This window comes from Montipora capricornis, chromosome 6, assembly GCF_036669925.1.
Source record: "Montipora capricornis isolate CH-2021 chromosome 6, ASM3666992v2, whole genome shotgun sequence".
Taxonomy (NCBI): domain Eukaryota; kingdom Metazoa; phylum Cnidaria; class Anthozoa; order Scleractinia; family Acroporidae; genus Montipora; species Montipora capricornis.
Window position 1 is genome coordinate 70126182 of NC_090888.1, and position 20839 is coordinate 70147020.

The 20839-nt window shown below is 39.1% G+C and overlaps 1 protein-coding gene and 1 long non-coding RNA gene across 2 annotated transcripts in view; both read left to right on the top strand.

The window, feature by feature from the left end:
• The first annotated feature begins 5274 nt into the window (after positions 1-5274).
• LOC138050803 (uncharacterized) lies at positions 5275-14442 on the top strand. Its single transcript, XR_011132703.1, has 2 exons — positions 5275-5625; positions 12236-14442. It is a non-coding gene; the product is annotated as an uncharacterized lncRNA (long non-coding RNA).
• Positions 14443-19725: 5283 nt separating this feature from the next.
• The window catches only part of LOC138053358 (olfactomedin-like protein 2B), a 13378-nt gene continuing 12264 nt past the window's right edge, over positions 19726-20839 (top strand). Inside the window, exons 1-2 of the mRNA XM_068900007.1 lie at positions 19726-19901; positions 20007-20086. Coding sequence (XP_068756108.1) covers positions 20039-20086 — 48 coding nt within the window. The 5' untranslated portion in view covers positions 19726-19901; positions 20007-20038. The remainder of the gene's footprint in view (positions 19902-20006; positions 20087-20839) is intronic.

Genomic DNA, 20839 nt, shown 5'->3' on the forward strand with positions numbered 1-20839 from the left:
AAAAGTTACTTTTCTTTTCTTATTAAGTTTTCATCTGAAAATGCTTGTTGCGTTACATCAGTTCATCTTGACTCCATCAATTGCCTCTTCCACAACATGCCTATTCCCATAATTATAATGAAAAGCAAAGCTCACTGCAAGGGTGGAGAAGGAAAAGAAAAGAATTCACCTCGAGGAGGAATCGCCGCGGCCACGCTATGTTGCCATTTCCACTTGGATGCCGTATGCATACCACGCCTTAAAACCAGTCGAATATCTTTTTTTGTTGGTAGTCACAAATTCAAAGGTTCGTGTGGAAGATCAAACGATAAAAAGAATTCATGATATGGAATTTTGGGGTTTTTTTATTTTCCAAAACAGAACATATGCGCTCAAACGTGCTGCAGAAGAAAGTTGGAGAGAATGGCTATTGTAGAAATTATTTTATTAAACAAAGTTTCTGCCATGCATACATTTCCTTAATTCCAAAGGCACAAAATTACAGACATGTATGGAGACAAAAAATGCAATATTTCGGAATTTCAAAGAATAGATACCAAGTCCAGTTCATCTCAGTTGTGAACTTTGACTTATTTGTTAGGTTTATGAAGGCGAAAGTTTATAAAGTAGCGTAGTGTACACTTTATTTTGTTTCGAATTTCCAGTCAAGCATTTGAATTTCCCGTCATGTTGCCCTGATTACTCACGATATACTCAAAAGCGTGAACTGGTCTATTAAACTATTTGATAAAGTGGACAGATGCTTTTTCTTTGAGAAGGTAAGGAGAATTTTCTACGATATTTCTAGATCTTGCTTCGTTCTTGTGTGTTCCACTGTGAACATTATTTTGCATAGAACGAATCCTTCAATGGAATTGTTTTGCTTAGAACGAGTACTCCAATATTTCTTGAGAACCAATTTGTTCAGTCGTTTTGACGTAGAAAGAAAGTAAGTAAATAGCCTTCAACGGCCACACAAAATAATCAAGTTTTGAAAAAAATTAGCTATGGTCGTCGCGGGGACTTCGGTCCCCCACCCAAGTTCTAACCTTAATTTCAGTTGACACTTAAACTAACAACAACGATTGCGATCTTTGTTTTGAATTCGCACATATCTTGTCGGACCCCCAGTGTCGAACTTTATAAAAAAAAAAACAAATAAAAACCTTTTGTCTTGTCGTCATTTTGTCACAGATGTACCCTTTGTTTTTTGAATTGTTAGTATAAACATGCAGGTTAACTTGATCACAGGCGGCCGCTAAAATCCATGTCAATCTCGATTTTGCAATCTTACTTGTACAACCAAAAGTATACGATAGAAAATTTGAACGTAACAAAAATCTCCCAGTATGTTTTTGGCTGATGGTAACTTGTTATATTCGCGGCACAAAATTTATGATGTTTTTATCTCGCCCTAACATCAGAGTCCAAGAGCTGAGCAAATTCCCTGAAGAGATCCCCGGATTGCGGACACCGCGAACAGAGGACGGAAAAATTGTATCTGGGAGTTAGGTGGACATCTAAATATTTATCTTAAGAGGCCCATTCTCCACGGTGCAGTATGGGGCAAAAAAAGGTCCAAGAGTCAGCAAACCGAGACTCTGAAAGGCGACTGTGATCGAGACGAATCCTGTTAGAAATGTGAGAGGAAATGTAGCAGATAATTGCCTAGTGATTGACCCTATCGTTGTGGAATGTTTCCCTATTGCGGAAAACCCATACACCATAGAGGATGGACTTAATGAGATAGTGCGCGATTCTGGCTCTTCTGTTAGGAACAGGAGGCCAGCGAAAAAAGAAAACAGAAGGAGGATTGGGCCCAATTTGGGTACCCAGCACCGGGGCTATCTGCGCTGGAACAAAACGAGCCCAAACACGTTTGACTCTATTACAGTTTAAAAAACAGTGATCAATGGACTCACAACGAGCACACAATGCGCAACTATCGGAGTCAATACAGCCCCAGTTTTTGAGTGAATCGCGAACTTTGATACCCCTTCAAACAATTAACCAGGGGGCATCGCCGATATAATTCCCGGCAAAGACATCACGGATGCGAGCCCAGTGATCACAAAGTGAAACCCCCTGTCCGGGAACCTGGGTCCAGCGGCTGGAGAGAGTTGGCGGGGGAGATCGGCTTCTTAGAGCTTTTTAAAAAAGGATTTAGAGACGAGGCTATTGTCACCGTTATTTAAAAGGACATCAATGCAAGAATCGTAGAAAGGAGTGGGGAACGCAGCGTCACGAAATAAGTTCCTTCGCAAAGAAGCTCATTCAGGTCTCAAAGAGGACAAACGGCGACGCCTATTTCCCTTTCGTAAACGGTCGTTGCCATTTCTCAGAACGGTCGTTGCCATTTGAAATGGTCGATGCCATTTTTTAGCTCTGAATTACACTCAATAGGTGTAAAAACTCAAAAGGTTGCGGTTACTGGGAGTATTGTCTCGCTGGTCATATGAGTTTGGGTTCGGGTTAGGGTTCTGTTTAGGGTGAGGGCTAAGAACCCGAGTTCGAGTTTTGAAATTTTCGGATTTTTTTTCTCCTCCAGTTTTTCTTTTATAAATGTTTTTTTTCCTTTTGCCTTAATTTTTGTTAATACTTTTTCTTAGTTTGTTTCTTGTAATTTTCTTTGAAGTGAAGTGTGTAGTCGACCGTTATAAATGGCATCGACCGTTTCAAATGGCAACGACCGTTTACGAAAGGGAAATTTGCAACGGCGACCGACAAAAAACCTACACAGAAAGACGCTAGGGTCGTTAGAATGGCTAAGAGTGGAAGCTAACCCCGCCAACTTAAGAACCTGGCCCGAGTTGCTGAAAGCAAGTTTTACGAGCCACAGTCTCCATCTTGCAGCCCCACAAGAAAGACCAAACGAGAGAGTTAACACGCGCAATGACCTAAGCCGGTAGAGTTAGTACCCTTGCCAAGTACACCAGTTTGCTAAGCCCAATATTGTTAATGATTAAAGCTTTCCCCGGGAGGGAGAGGGACCTGGACTTCCAGAGATTGAGGGATTTCTCCAACTTCTCGATCTTAGGTTTCCAATTATCCTCCTCAATGGAGACGGTACCAAAGAAAACCCCCTGGATCTTCATCTTCTTAACCCATGTAAGACCAAGAGGCTGGTCAGAGCGAGACCTCCAGGCCCCAAGCCACATCGCTTGAGTCTTGGAAAGGTTAAGTTTGGCCCCAGTGCCGCGCTCGTAAACGTTAACACATTTGAGAAGATTCGTGACAGATTGAAGATCCTTGAGGCTAGGATGGCTGTGGTATCATCCGCATACAGGCACACTCGCGCCTGCTGACCCCTGGCACCGGACAGGAGAAACCTCTCAATCTCGGGCGAACTGCGAATCAAGGCCGCTAAAACCTCAACGCTGAGAACATAGAGAAGGGGATATAAGGGGTCTCTCTGGCGGACCCCGCAACTAAGAGGGATTTGACCAGTTAGCCAATCATTAAGTATTATTTGCATAAACGCGCTCTTGTAAAATGTAGAAACTCATCTACGAAAGTCAGGACAGAACCCGTAAGCAAGCAGAAGTTCCATAAAGGGCGGTTTACTCGGTCGAATGCTTTTTCCTGGTCATGCAAGACTGACCAGGATGGCAGGCTCGTTTGTCTGCTGAATGGAATCAAAAACATCTCGCAGAAGAACCATATTGGAGAAAAAGCCACGGCTAGGCACTGGAAAATTTGGACCATTTACAGACTTCATAAAATGTCTGTAAATAATAAATTTACAGACTTTAACACTTAACTCCATAAATATAAAATCTTTGTAAATTTATTTTACAGATATTTTACAGAGTTTTGTTGAGTAAAGCTCTATAAAATGTCTGTAAAATGTTTATAAATTATTGGAGCTACAACAAGAGGAAATACTTGAAATTTACAGACTTTATAAAATCTTGCAAAAATGTCTATAAATCGAAAATTTACAAAGATTTTACGCCGTTTGGTCATGTCTCATAAAATGTCTGTAAATTGCGCTCTATCATCATGGGTGTCCTGTCTAAGTTACCAAATGGTTTTGGATCTGTATGCCCTGTTCACGATGATTTTGAGTGTCGAATATTTATTACCTAATTAAATTATGTGGGAAACTGTTGAATTAGCCCTGCATGTTGCACTGAGTTCGGTTTATCAAAAGTTCGCCGGTTGCAACCTCTAAAATGCCTATCGGTATGTGTTTTAATAGTTCGACTTGGATCAAGTCTTAGGCCCTGTTGATATGGAGAAAAGTTGTCCGCGGAAGATGGTCACCCTCCCAGCCGGGTCTTTAGCTAGCATTTATGTGAGAAAAGAACTAACCTTTTTTCCTGAGTCAAGAGCTGCCCGGCTAAGTTTCGAACATCAGGAGACTGGGAAGATAGTACTCGTGCATTCTCTCATCATCTTGCCTCGACCAAGTTGACTCCACTGAGCGAGCCAAAGTGTTAACATGGAATAAAGTTGGCCTGGCCAGGAGGGCGACCCTACCGTTGACAAAGGGTGACCCGGCTAGGTGGGTTTCCCTTCTAGCCGAGCCATTTTTTTTCCTCATGTAAACAGTTTACTTAAACTGCATTTTATAGGGAAATGTAGGAAAAGTTGGCTGGTCCGGGGTAACTCCGGTAAGCGAGTGACCCTTCTTCCCGGGACAATTTTTCTCCATATAAACGGGTACTTAGGGCCTCACAAGATTAGACCGTTTTAGTTGTTTACAGCAATTGCAAAGGCCATAAAATCTATGTAAATTGACACAAGCTGGCCATAAAATAGTTTTTTTGCGTAAATTTCGTGTAAATTGCTGGGATGAATCATGCAAATAACATGTAAATCAAGGTCTTTGTGATATAGGAGTCCCAGCACAGAATGAGATTGAGAAAGTAATGTAGGCTAGTAAGCAGACTTTTACCATGCCCCTTGAAAAAAGAAAAAAAAATAGCATTGGTGTTTAGCTGCCCAAATTAATCGTGCGGGTTTCAGTCAATAGTATCCAGTCTCTTGAGAAAAACAGAAAAGGAAATCTCAAAAGGAACACACTTTCCCCCGTTCCATATTTTGATTGAGGAAATTTGCTCTGCATCTTTAAAGCAGAAAATTCTCCCCGGTTTTTCCACCCAAAATGAAAGCGCCCCAGGAATCACACTGGGCTCACAACGGGTTGTGATTGGATGTTGGCACAAAGAGAAGGATTGGGGACATTTCACAATAATTACATGATTCACCAACTTTGTCCGCCATTATGAATTGCCCGCCGCAAGGACTCTGGGAACGAGATCGGTTTGAATTATCGTTTTGTTTTTCGCGCGGGCGATCAATGCATGTGCTCTTCCTCTCTTTTTCCCTTGTTGGACGACCAAAATTGGATCTTTGCGATTCCTTAACATTTTTTTCGGGTGAAATGGCACGCATTCCACCAAGTAAACCCAGTAAACATCGACGGAGTCCGGAAGAAAGGGCAACGACAATTCAGGTCAGATAATCAGCATTCGCCAGAAAGTTACACGCCAGTGACATGATTCAACCTCAGACAGTCTCCGAAAGAATTAATCGGTGAAGACTTAATGGCAAAAATAGAGACCTTCTTCAAAACGTAAAGGGAGTTCTACGAACGTTTGGAACAAAGGGTGGCCAGGCCGAACAGCCGAGGAGTTTTCGGTAAGTCGTCATCTTACTTACAAACCTGATTTAAATTTAAATGGCTTAAAATTTTAAAGTTTTGTTCCCTTGTTCCCCGCCCAATTTACTTTCAAACTTGTACCCAGCTTTTTGCTCCCTAAAATTGTTTATGTCGCCTTGTTCTTAAGACATTTTGTCATTTTTCCTCTGTTCCCCGGTTCAAAATAGCCATCTTCCCTCGTTTCCCAAAACGCCAAGGAGGGCCTCAGCACAGTCATTACTTTTGCAGACCTACTCCCTTAGTAATCTCACTTTATATTGTATTAAGGCCCTTTAAGACAATAACAATAATAACGAATAGGAAATTACATGTAATATATGGATCTCTGTATACCCAGCCCCTTATTCGCCACTTGCAGATGCCTTGTTCTTCAAACGATGCCACTACAAGAGCACAATAGTGGCCGGTTATTCTGTAGTTACTCCCTTGTCACCTGTATAACTACATGTACCTTCACTGGTTTCTCATGCAAGAGGAGCCAGAGCAAGCTAAATTTTGGACTGGGCGCTTAATAAGATTACTCCTTTGACACTAGATTTCACTGAAAGGTCGGTTACACTTCAGAAGAAACCACCTGGGAGATTATCTCGCTTTGGTCTCCCATAATTGTCAATACCTCCGTCAATCCCACCCAAATAAAGTATCTTGATGACAAATCTTACTTCCATCAATTTGACCAAAATATAAATTATCTAATTTCTTTGATTGTCCAAGATAAGGCAGTTCTGTGGACTTGATCGCTAGGTTATTGTTCCAGATGTGCTGCAACAGTATTTGCACAGAAAAAGCAAGTTAAAGCATGGCCTAAAAGTTGATTCGAAAGAGTATACAAAATTAAATTTACAGCTATGCTATTAATAATTAATTGTGTAGCATATACCTGAGGTATACAATCCTTAACTCACTGTCACCATTTTACTTTGTTACCTCTTGGGTAGCATATACCTGAGGTATACAATCTATTAACTCACTGTTTCACCAGTTCACTTTGTAACCTCTTGGGTAGCATATACCTGAGGTATACAATCCATAACTCACTGTGTCACCATTTCACTCTGTAACCTCTTGGGTAGCATATACCTGAGGTATACAATCCATAACTCACTGTGTCACCATTTCACTTTGTAACCTCTTGGGTAGCATATACCTGAGGTATACAATCTATTAACTCACTGTGTCACCGTTTCACTTTGTAACCTCTTGGGTAGCATATACCTGAGGTATACAATCCATAACTCAGTGTCACCATTTCACTTTGTAACCTCTTGGGTAGCATATACCTGAGGTATACAATCCATAACTCACTCTTTCACCATTTCACTTTGTAACCTCTTGGGTAGCATATACCTGAGGTATGCAATCCATAACTAACTGTGTCACCATTTCACTCTGTAACCTCTTGGGTAGCATATACCTGAGGTATACAATCCATAACTCACTGTGTCACCATTTCACTTTGTAACCTCTTGGGTAGCATATACCTGAGGTATACAATCTATTAACTCACTGTGTCACCGTTTCACTTTGTAACCTCTTGGGTAGCATATACCTGAGGTATACAATCCATAACTCACTGTGTCACCATTTCACTTTGTAACCTCTTGGGTAGCATATACCTGAGGTATACAATCTATTAACTCACTGTGTCACCGTTTCACTTTGTAACCTCTTGGGTAGCATATACCTGAGGTATACAATCCATAACTCACTGTGTCACCATTTCACTTTGTAACCTCTTGGGTAGCATATACCTGAGGTATACAATCCATAACTCACTGTGTCACCATTTCACTTTGTAACCTCTTGGGTAGCATATACCTGAGGTATACAATCCATAACTCACTGTGTCACCATTTCACTTTGTAACCTCTTGGGTAGCATATACCTGAGGTATACAATCCATAACTCACTCTTTCACCATTTCACTTTGTAACCTCTTGGGTAGCATATACCTGAGGTATACAATCTATTAACTCACTGGGATTTTTATGTTTCCCATATTTCTTACACTGGATGTAAGTACAACAAAGAAACAACTGATCACCTGAAAAGGCTGACAAAAATCAAATTTAATTCAAGGGCACCGAATAATTGCTGACCCTGTCGTTGTCATGCAGTTTATAACTATCTACATGTATACTGACTTTCATTCAATGGGTGCTTTTGGTGTTTCATATCATACCATTATAGGTTTATTTTCAGGAAACACAAGATCAGTTAAAGAAAGTCACGGTAATGTTTGTACATGTACATTATTGAAAATTACTCCTTTTATGAATGAAACAAATTTTCTGAACAAAATAGCTTTCAATGTCTACCCTATAGAGAATTCTTTACAGAGAGACAAACACTTGACATTGACAATTTTTGTTGTTTAAAGTGCATATCCTATATATTGCACATGTTTTATTGTCTTTTCATCATAGGAGAAAGAGGGAAGGAGAATTCGAGTGCCCTTTTTTATAAGTTCTTCACTAGACCTAAAAGTTACTACGCCAAATCCTCATGAATGAGTTAATTTACGAGTGCAGTGTGTCCGAGAAAGAATCTCTGTCGCAAATGTCCAGTATTTTGCTTGCGAATAGACATTGGGCCACCATATAAGTTGAAATTCTCTTCTACGCGACCACTCACCCTCTTTGCATTTAAGAAGACTTCTCGATCTGATCAGTGCTTGTCGTTCCCCAACGACTGCCAGCACGCTGCCCAACTGAAGCAATTTTATCCTGTGCCGTCAAGCCAGTAAACGCGGAAGCTCATATCTCCTCATTGTGACGAAAATAGGCCCTCTCTTTTAGCGGTACTGCTGTTAGATTAAACAAATCCGCAAGCCTGGCAATATCGCATTTACTTTTGTTGTGAAATGAGGAGTTAAACATTAAAGTAACTGCCTGGTGTGTGACATGATGACAAGAAAATAATATAAACAGACATGGAACGATTCACATGGAGAATTAACTCTTTCGGTTCTACATTTACTATTTTTATTCCTGTGTCATACTGCACTACGTGATCTCGATCTTAACAACTTTAATGAACAGTTACGGTGTTATTATTATTGACGTGTGGTTTGGGATCACGTTGCTTTTTCACACCTTTGTTCCTAGACTGTGAGAAAAAGTATTCTAGGAATTTAACCTTGCGTTCAAATTTCTTTGATGGGCCGCGCAAAAATTTGGCCGGCTCTGGCTCCTCGTGCAAACAATGTCACATGTTCAGTAATGTGAAGCCCTTTATACCAAGTCATAAAAAGATTTAACCAATCAGTCAATAACTGCACAGCATATATTCGGCTGTATTCCACATTGCTTGTGCAGGGTGATATGTAACTATTTCCTGTGACATGGTATACAAGCTTTCTCGCTTGTTACTTGTCACTTTCTTGTTTGCATGTACATGTATGTGGGCCTTAACAAAAAAAAATTCAATTGTCTTCTGAGGTATTCCATAGTAGACTACTCAAAAGCATTTGCATTACTAGCATTTTTCATGAAACATTGATAAAGCTACCGGTAAAATTTACTGCTTGTAAGAGCACTTATTACCACCTGCAAACACTCAGAAGTCGCTTATCCTTTGCAGAACCTCCAACATTAACCAATTGCTTTACGGGTGTGAAAAGGTGCCATACCTGTTGCGCTGAAAACTAGGGAGAACCCTGTACATGTACTGTTATGTAGTAGAGCTAGCCATCTAAATACACCAATAATATTGTGATGCAGTTAATATTGCAATTTCTCCCACCAAAACCTCAAATTTTATTTGATGAGTACTTAACCCATTCATCCCTGAAGAGGCCCCCATTGACGAGTAAAATCGTCTGGCATTAGACAGAGTAAAATCTATAAGTGTCACTCAGAATTTTATCATTCTGTAATACAATTCAGAAGTTTTCATTGGCCCTGCCATCCTGGGATATGAGCTAATATTCCATGCTCTACAAAATGATGGAAAGGGTACAATGTCAGCTGAAAATATACAGTTACACAATGAAGTCAGTAGATTTCTCTCTATTTTGAGGACATTTTCAATAAAACAATATTATTGCGTTCAGGCTTGTTGGATATGAAATAACCAGTCGAGCATGGAAAACAAACTTGACCAACATATCCTAATAATGATAATGATAATAATAATAATAATTTGTGAAGCATAATTTAGCTTGTTATGTGGAGCGAAGCTAATAAGCAAAAGATCATTAGGATAATTTGTCATTTGTTTTGTTTGTTAGTTTGTAAATTTTTACTAAACCGATTGACTCCTGGGAGTTTACTCTGTGTAATGCCAGACGATTTTCTGATCATTTTGTACTTTGCAACCACCTCATAGTCCATACCTTGTCATGGTGGGGTTGCTTGTGTACCTCAATGACCCGGAGCTAGCCCAATGAGAAATTCAGCATAGGAAAATGCTGTTTGTTGTTTTTGAGTAGAGGTCAGACTGAAACACACTACAGTGTACATTTATGTAATGGACAGAATACAGCCTTAGGCTGCTAGCTGGATATCAGACCTGAAGTACATGTACATTGATCAGTTTCAATGTAATCTTTAAAAGTATCTATAATATTAAATTATTATTGCAAAACAGATTGCATTTTAAATATTTTTGACTTTTGTTATCAAAAGGCACAACCAGTCTCTTTTTAATCATTTTTATTTTACCCTAACGAGTTCTGTCTCTCTCGGGTAGTCAGTCCATTTTTTACCGTTGTTATCTGAAAGCAGAACCAATTTTGTAATAATTATTAAATGTACTAATGAGTTCTGTCTCTCTTGGGTAGTCAGTCCAGTTTGGACTGTTGTTATCTGAAGGCAGAACCAATTTTGTAATAATTATTATTTTGTACTAACGAGTTATGTCTCTCTTGGGTAGTCAGTCCAGTTTGGACTGTTGTTATCTGAAGGCAGAACCAATTTTGTAATAATAATTATTTTGTGCTAATGAGTTCTGTCTCTCTTGGGTAGTCAGTCCAGTTTGGACTGTTGTTATCTGAAGGCAGAACCAATTTTGTAATAATTATTATTTTGTACTAATAAGTTCTGTCTCTCTTGGGTAGTCAGTCTAGTTTTGGACTGTTGTTATCTGAAGGCAGAACCAATTTTGTAATAACTATTATTTTGTACTAATGAGTTCTGTCTCTCTTGGGTAGTCAGTCCAGTTTTGGACTGTTGTTATCTGAAGGCAGAACCAATGTTGTAATAATAATTATTTTGTGCTAATGAGTTCTGTCTCTCTTGGGTAGTCAGTCCAGTTTGGACTGTTGTTATCTGAAGGCAGAACCAATTTTGTAATAATTATTATTTTGTACTAATAAGTTCTGTCTCTCTTGGGTAGTCAGTCTAGTTTTGGACTGTTGTTATCTGAAGGCAGAACCAATTTTGTAATAATTATTATTTTGTACTAATGAGTTCTGTCTCTCTTGGGTAGTCAGTCCAGTTTGGACTGTTGTTATCTGAAGGCAGAACCAATTTTGTAATAATTATTATTTTGTACTAATAAGTTCTGTCTCTCTTGGGTAGTCAGTCTAGTTTTGGACTGTTGTTATCTGAAGGCAGAACCAATTTTGTAATAATTATTATTTTGTACTAATAAGTTCTGTCTCTCTTGGGTAGTCAGTCTAGTTTTGGATTGTTGTTATCTGAAGGCAGAACCAATTTTGTAATAACTATTATTTTGTACTAATGAGTTCTGTCTCTCTTGGGTAGTCAGTCCAGTTTTGGACTGTTGTTATCTGAAGGCAGAACCAATGTTGTAATAATAATTATTTTGTGCTAATGAGTTCTGTCTCTCTTGGGTAGTCAGTCCAGTTTGGACTGTTGTTATCTGAAGGCAGAACCAATTTTGTAATAATTATTATTTTGCGCTAACGAGTTCTGTCTCTCTTGGGTAGTCAGTCCAGTTTGGACTGTTGTTATCTGAAGGCAGAACCAATTTTGTAATAATTATTATTTTGTACTAATAAGTTCTGTCTCTCTTGGGTAGTCAGTCTAGTTTTGGACTGTTGTTATCTGAAGGCAGAACCAATTTTGTACATACAAAGGATACGTAAATTGAAAATAACTGAACTCAAAAAGCGAGTTATGCGTATTTGCCACAGTGTTGCAGAATTGTGCGAGCAAGAATTACTCTAAAATCCTCGCGAGAATTGCTGCACGCCACACGAGCTACACGGGGCAAAGTCTCTGGAAAACGTTCCCTGAATGACGTTTTGTGGATTTATGCTTCTCCATTGTGACTTAAAAGGTGTAAAAAAAAGTAACTGAATATGTCAGAAGCCGACTCTGATGCGATATCTGCGACACCTAAACATGCGAAATGAGTTCTTGAGTTACACTTAATGATTAGCTAAGGGTGATTTCAAATCACTGTAAGCTCATTTGCATATATTTTTTTGTCTGCCTAAGCTCATCATGGTAAGATACAAGTTTCTTGCAATAATTCCTTTAGCTCTTAGCTTCATTATTCAGTTTCACCTACACAGGAACATTGCTTATGAATGGGAAAGTGATTTGTTACAACATTCTTCGAAAATGGTATTATGAAATTATATAAATTGATTGATTGACTGGTGTGACTCTTTTCCAGGGCCTTCATGTACTTCAACCACAAGATGCAGTGCTGAAGGAAATTGAGCATTGAAATTTAATTGGAGGGAATTTCCTGAGATGCAAGAAACAGACAGTGCTGATTGCAAATTGTGATGCAATTGTGAATAATAATTGATGTCTTTGTGTCAAAACTTGCGAGGGTAGAGGTTTCATTGCCATTTTGGATATACCTTGTGAACATTATTAGGTCAAACTGTTTTAGCTGGGTCAAGTAAATTTGTTCCAGACATCAGGTAATTATGGAAGAGTCGAATGCTCTCACATTGAACTGGGTGAATACAAGGGAGAAATATTCACTGCAACAATCAGTGACTTCTCTGTTCATATACTGTAAGTTTTTTGACAAAAATCAAGAAAGGTTTCACTGTCCCTTGGGTCTGAGGAAATTGTCAGTCATCGTTCAGTGGCAAATACATCAAACACAAGTGATCTCTTTCTAATAAACACATCTGCATGTGGCAACAATGATTTAAAGATAATTAGTCATAGCATACTAATTTGTAGTATTTTTCATCTGAACTGGCGGGTGGCACACCTCATACAGTTGGATGTAACTTGTAAATTCGGTCTAACTATGCAGTTAATTTGTCATAGTATACTACATGTAATTTGTAGTTTTAATTTTTTCATCTGAACTGGCGGGTGGCACACCACATACAGTTGAATGTAACTTGTAAATTCAGTCTAACCATGCAGTTAATTTGTCATAGTATACTAATTTGTAGTATTTTTCATCGGAACTGGCGGGTGGCACACCTCATACAGTTGGATGTAACTTGTAAATTCGGTCTAACCATGCAGTTAATTAGTCATAGCATACTAATTTGTAGTATTTTTCATCGGAACTGGCGGGTGGCACACCTCATACAGTTGGATGTAACTTGTAAATTCGGTCTAACCATGCAGTTAATTTGTCATAGTATACTAATTTGTAGTATTTTTCATCTGAACTGGCGGGTGGCGCACCTCATACAGTTCGATGTAACTTGTAAATTCGGTCTAACCATGCAGCTAATTTGTCATAGTATACTAATTTGTAGTATTTTTCATCTGAACTGGCGGGTGGCGCACCTCATACAGTTCGATGTAACTTGTAAATTCGGTCTGGTCTAACCATGCAGTTAATTTGTCATAGTATACCAATTTGTAGTATTTTTCATCTGAACTGGCGGGTGGCACACCTCATACAGTTTGATGTAACTTGAAAAGTAGGTGTACCCATGCAGGTAATCCATGTGGTTAATTTGTTTTAGTGTGGTAGTATTACCCAACTGAACTGGCAGGTGAACTGTAAACCTGGAGGTAAGCCGCACCCTGACCTTACCAGCTGAAATTTACAGAAAAAGTTTTTTTGACAGAAAACAAAAGAAATCCAAAGCCTAGTCTTTAGAAGTCAAGTTCATCCACTGTTCATCAAACATTAACTCACTGTTCACTAATATTGAAACAGGAAATACTTTAATGTAATTTTAGCACTTTAATGTAATGAACATCGTTTTTATCAACTTGGACATATGATTGATCTTTTTCTGGTATTTGTTGACAGGAATTTCTTAAACACAGTTTTGCCATAGATTTTTTTGCATTACAACAAGAATATGAGCGGAACGTTTGTAGCTTAGTACATGCAACTAGGCATAAAATTGGATGCAAAGATGGAAAACTGGCCACCAGAGGCAGCCTTTTTCAGATCTTCCCGCAGATAAGCCGCGCCCATTTCTAACAACTATATTTGTAATTGGGGTAACATAAGCCAGATTTTTATACTTATTTAATAATAATGAAATCCCTTGCATATATTTTATTCCTTATTTTTATGAATTTGTATGTTATCAAATAGTGATGAGTGAATTTAGGGAATAATTTCACACGTGCTTTGTCCAGAATCAAATAATTTCATAAGCCTTAAGGCAAGAAAAATTATTTGATTTTGGACAAAACACAACTGGAATTTCATCAGCTATAAATCATGGTTGACAAATCGCAATCATAGGACGTGGGTTTTTTCGAAAGTGGACACCATTTTGGCACGGTAGAAAAAGTTGCCATGGTAACTCATGTTATTAATTGAATTATTTTATTGAACTTATTGCAAGAATTTTATTGTACACTTAGATTCTATTGAAAGTAATATAAACAAATGATTATTTTTAGATTTGAAATAAAAATTTATGCATTCACAAACTCTAGAACTTGTTCTTTTTTCTACGTAAAATCGACTAACCTTTCATCCATTTCACTTTTTATTAACATTTCCTGGCTTACGTCAGGTTTTAAATGCTATTATTTACAGAGATATTGTAAACATTTTGCTGAGATTTTGTGCACTAAAACACCAACATTTTAAAAACATTTCACATACTTTACCCCTCCAGTTTTACAGACATTTTATTGACATTTCCTGCCTTCTGTCAGATTTTAAATACTTAATTTACAGAGATATTGTGAACATTTTGCTGAGATTTTGTGCACTAAAACACCAACATTTTAAAAACATCTCACATACTTTTCCCTCCAGTTTTTTGAGGGTTTTTGTAGACATTTTATAGACATTTCATGCATTCTTCTCACTCACTTTTTACAGAGATAACACTGACATTTTATATGGATGGATTTACAGAGATTTTTTCTCGTGTAAATTTTACAGAGAAAGTAAAGAGATTTTACAGACATTTTGTACTTATCGCATAAAATCTCTGTAAATTTTTCCTTCAATTTACATAGATTTTATTGAGATTTTGTACACATTTTATGTCATCGTAAGGACGAAAATGCGTTAAATTTTACAGACTTTTTATGGAGTTACAAAATCTCTGTAAGTGTGCAAATTTACAGAGATTGTAATTTACAAAGAAAATGTGGACATTTAACAGAGATTTTACCAACTTTTTTGAAGTCTGTAAATGGTTCAAGTTTTCCAGTGAGGTACAGAACAAGTCCGATCGGGGTGGATTACATGTTCAAGGAAATTTGAAAGGCGGGTAGATGGGCCTCCAGTTTTAAAGTCTCTGATTTTACCGCGCTTTTTTTTAAGGTGAGCCGAGTAATGCTGCCCTTAGTCATAAAATTCGTAAGTTCGCGATCTATAAAACACTGGTTTGCGACAAGGAGAAGTAAAGGGCCCAGGATTTCCCAAAAATGCAAATGAAATTCTACGGTTAAACCATCTGATCCCGGGCACTTTCCCAGGTTAAGGCTTTGAAGCGAAGTGGTCAGTTCATCAAGCGTTAAGAGGCCCTCGCACGATTCACTCTGAGGAGGGAAAAGGGACTTGTGAACACTTGATAAACAAAGATGCCTATAGTCAAAGTCAAGAGGCTCCTCAGAAAACAAATTAGAATAAAACTCTATATGCGCGCGCTCGATTTTAGCACTTGTAAAAACTCCAACTCCGTCAAATTTAGAAGTCACTCGACATAGCTACGATCAATTCGTTCACGACCAGTTTTAAAGAAAAAACGAACGAGTTTTATAGCCGTCAAACTCGCTTAAGATAAGCGACTGCAATCGGCTCTCCAACTCAACTATTTGAGGGCCGACGGAGACGTTACCCGAGGCGAGAGAAAGCTTAAAATCGATCATGCGATTGGTGAGTAGGACCTTATCGTGCGATAGCCTCTTAAGCTTATCACTAGCGACGGCGGCAATTTCCGCCTTCATGGAAGTTTTGAAAAAATTCCACCAGGACTTGACCGATGAAAAGTGCTGCAAGCATTGTAACAGATCATCGACACGATCTTTGATATACGTAGCTCAGAGTACACGCTTAAACTTGTGGTGAAAAAGAAGTTGTAAGATCAACATGTCGACCGTGAAGCCAATGTTTCTTGATTTCCTTTTATTTTCGTCAATCCTTCTGGGATTAGTATTTTACTGAACAACATGTGTTCTCAGGGGGTATTTAGCAAAGACATCTACCATATGCATGGCACTATAATGATTTACGATAACAAAGCAATATCGTGTACTATTACAGCTACATATTTCGTAAAAACAACTTGAATCTCCTGAAAAACAAAACGCAACCCAGTTGACAGTTATGGAAATAAAACACTGTCAAGTTACTGCACTACCACACGTACGCAATGCGTACCTACTGTTTTAAAAATCCCGCACTTCGTCAATTTTCCCCCCAAACATCCTCCTGTTGCGAACAGTTAACTGTTCTTTTTTGTATGAAAATTAGTTTGGGGTCGTGTTCTTTCTAGTCAGGTTACACTTCCACATTAGAGAGAACAATAAGTTAAGTGTCTTAGGAGTTTTCTTGCTATCCCCCTATGGGCCAATTAGTACAAGTATATTAGGACCGAAATTTTTGTTAAAGGAGAAATGAAGGACTAAAATCAGCAATTTTTCCAACATTGTTTTTGGAAAGCCTAACATAAGTAAAGTTAAGTGTGTGGGGTTATTTCGCCTCGTTTTCTGTTTTTTTGTGAGAACATTACATTCGAAGTTGGGCTTTTCCCGCTTTTTCAGCCTTTTCAGTGCGGGCTTAGAAGCTAAATCAGCACCCTGCTGTGACGTATAATATGGGGAAGAGAGATTTCGTAATCAAGAGAACAAGTGCTGCTGTGGATATTTTCTTCGTTGTTTTGCCGTTTCTTCGCGAACTCAATATTCATGACAAACATCAGTCAAAAACATTGCTTCTATATGGCTCTCGTACCGTTGCGTAGGCAGTCAAGTCACTTATTAACGTCAATTCGTCACATCGTATCTTTCATACTTCCGCTTCGGAATCTGTAATCACCTTTGAAAAAAAGCATTTCGACGAGTCTCAATAAATGAGGAGACGACTATACAACAGAGAAAGGCACATAATTCGACTTCTCCTGTCTTCAGCACGTGGTCTGGTGACCATCTACTTTTGGCGGGGATTTTGTTGTTGATCCGGTCCGTATTTTGTCAATCCGATCCGATCCGGTCCGGTCCGATCCGACCCGATCCGATCCGATCCGATCCGATCCGATCCGACCCGGTCCGATTCGATCCGGTCCGGTCCGGTCCGGTCCGGTCCGGTCCGATCCTGGTTTTGCCAACGGCATACAACATTTGGTATTGTATATAATCAGAAGCACATGAGCTTCTGATATAACATACCGTTGAATATGACAGGATAAAGTTAACACAACAGCACTCAGTCCAAAGTAATAAAAATTATTTCAACAGACCCAGTTCAATGCGAGCAAAATATATTTCAGTCTGTGACAGTTATCAGCCACTTTGAGATTTTGTTCTTCAACCTGCACAATTCAAGCCTACAAATGTTGGCTTGCGAGAGTACTAAAATGACTCCTATGTGCTGTATCCACCGAATCTTCATGCCGATAAACGATGGCTTGCACAAGCAAAATCAACCCCCGTTTATGAACACCGTTGAAAAAATAACGAAAGAAATGAAATTGCAATTGCAATCGGTTTTGTTTTAATTACAGAGCATTACAGATTTTCGACAAATGCAGCAAATTCATAATTTCGACCTTCAGTATCCGCTAAAAGTTAAACGGAAAACGTACCTCGTTGTAAACAAAAAGAAAGCTGCAAATCGTGGACACAAGTCACCATACAGAAGGCAACAAGATGGCCGCCACTTCTTTCAGGGTTGCCAGGTCGTCTTTGACGTAATCGGCCAAACTGATCGCCAAAATCGGCGAGTCATGTTCATTCTCATGCGAATCATGTTCGCTCTCCACAGGATTTTTTCCTGTGGAGAGCGAACTTGGCTCTTCTTCTTTTCTCGGAAATTGTAATTTTCAGTTAATGATTACCGGTAATTGGTAAAAGGACTTTGTGTCGTCCAATTCGGTTTGTAATCATACTCGTGATAATCAAATCGGACTCGCGTTTTGTTATCACTCGTACGATTAGCGACCGTGAATTGGAATCCACTCAGTCCTATTACCATTACTAACTTCTTACTAACCGAGCGCGAGGGCCGTACTGGGTAAAATTTGGCCCGAGGTCGTGGCAGTACGGACTGAGCGCAGCGAGGTCCGTATAAAAACGACCGAGGTCCAATATTCCCCAGTACGGCTCGAGCTAGCTCGGTTAGTAAGTAGTTTATTTTATGGCTTTTTAATTACCTTTTGCTTTGTTTTTGCAAGCCAGTAATCGGCCCGTGGACATTACGGGAGAATAATGCCCTACAATTCAGTCACAATTAGCCAATCAGAGCGCGTTATATCGGCTACAAGCACAAGCCCAATAATAAATATTCTTATTTCACACTAGCCGCCCCGACCAGAAATTGCGATGCTCTCTGTTATCATGTGCATCAGTTTTCTGATAACCCTGAACATCGTGGTTATGATCGTAAATGGATATTCTGCAAGTTTCCCCTTGTTTAAACCCCTATGGGAAGAATACAAACGTTTGGAAAGAGAGTTTATAAAAGACAGGAAACTAAATTTTAATCGTAATTTTTCGTCAAAGCGAAAAGTGATACTGGGAGATCGATCTTGGCTTGGATCTTCGTCACGAATTACACACGGTACTTCTCGGAGATGGTCATGTATCAGGACAAGAGAAAATAACGGGGGAAGAGAGGGCATCCTCCATACAGGTCCGCGTGGACAGCCCACGTTCAGAAAACACAATCCCGCCATATAATTGGTTGGGGCCTCTTGTCTCCCGCAATAAGCTCTCAGACATTTTTAAATACCTTACCATTCACATTAGCCGCTCCGACCAACGATTGCTATAGTTTTAAAAAAAGCACAATGCTTTGTTTATAGTGGAAAGTGCACTTAGCTATCAAGCTAGTTCACAGGCACCTCACTTTCAATGATATCAAAGAAACAATGGGCTCTTTGCATGATACAGTCACATGGTACATGCTGGATGGCAAAATAATGCAACAGTCTCCAAAACAAAACGATTTCAACCAGCCAAGCGTGACTTTTCTTTGTTTTGGATGTCCCAGTATGGTGGGAGGCGAGTGCTCTCACCATTGCGCCATCTCTGCACCCATGTGACAATTTCATGCAAAGGGCCCATGCAAACTTAACAGAAACATGATTAAGACCCCCAACTGGCAGGAGGCAACCAGTTGGCTATTTATAAATCGTGGAAGAGTTGAAACAATCTTGGCTTTGACCTTAGTATGGAGTTGCACTTCCTGCTTGGCGTCTGCTAGGCATAAGCATAAAGGGATGTATCTACTGTAGTTTTTACTTTCTCTGCATTCTGTTTCTGGGATCATTCCTTTTTAATTAAGCTTCTCCGATTGCTGCGAAGGAGTTTCTTTCTGATTGAATCTACACGATCACAGACGTTCCTCTCCGTTTATTTTAGGAGAGACGGCGGTTGTACACAGGCTAGGACCTTGGTCGTATGTTACACGATCTGCTTGGCGTTAGTCATGCATCAGTGCAACGGGATATAACATTAAGCCCGGAAACTAAATTTTAGTCGTAATTGTTCGTCAAAGAGAAAAGAGAAGCTGTGAGATTGATGTTGGTTTGGACCTCAGTCAGTAGGTCATCAGTATGACGGGATATTCTGCAGTTTTTTCTTCCTCTGCGTCTGTTGCTCATATATCACCATTCCTTTTTGTCTTCTGCGAGTCGTTGGAGGGAGTTTATTACTCATTGAAGCTCCTCAAGGGAAGAGCTCAACAAACTTTCGAAACGATCAGAGGATCAGTAAGTGAATCTTAAGTCCTGTATTTTTTTGAAAGTGAAATCAGTTTTTTTCTAATTGATCTGCTAGATATAAACATAAGTGTTTGCTAACTTTTTTTCATTCAGATTCGCTGCTATTGAGTTATTCAGCCATCGAAATGTTTCTTTCTTGTCACCTGGTTTGCCTTCTACTCACTTTGGAGGCTGTAAGTAATTCTCTTGCATGAGTGAAATGTTTTTTCAACTGTTATGTGGGTATTCTTGTCTCCATGCATCCCTCAAATTTCAAAGTTTCTTTGTGTAGCAAGAAGTTTGCAGTAAGTTGAAGATAGGTAGGCTTTTTCAGAGCACCCAATTTCGATCGCAATATCATGCATCCAAATTAACATTTAATAATCCCAACAGTCATTAGACTGTACATGGTGTTAAAAAGCAGTCAACAGAGAGAGAGAGAGAGAGAGAGAGAGAGAGAGAGAGAGAGAGAGAGAGAGAGAGAGAGAGAGAGAGAGAGAGAGAGAGAGAGAGAGAGAGAGAGAGAGAGAGAGAGAGAGAGAGAGAGAGAGAGAGAGAGAGAGAGAGAGGGAGAGAGAGAGAGAGATTGAGAGAGAGAGATGAGAGAGAGAGAGAGAAAACAAAGAACAGAGACACTTTACCGTTAAGATTGAAGACCATTGCAGTTATGAAGTCTGCTTTGGTAGAAACGAAAGGAAAGCTAGCCTGAAAGTTTTAGGATTGAAAGGGGGATTCAAACCCCTTATTCATTAAAAATTGTTGCATTTCTGAAAAAGAGACAAAAAAATCATACAGTGCATGTTGATCCTTACGGGTGCCAATTATTTAATTAACTGTTTAACCCTGCAAGGTTGTCCTTTTTCCCGATTTAGGGGAACCTCATTGTATAAGGCGATAACACGCTTCTCTATATGATTCAAATAACTGGTGGCTTTTAAATATATTCA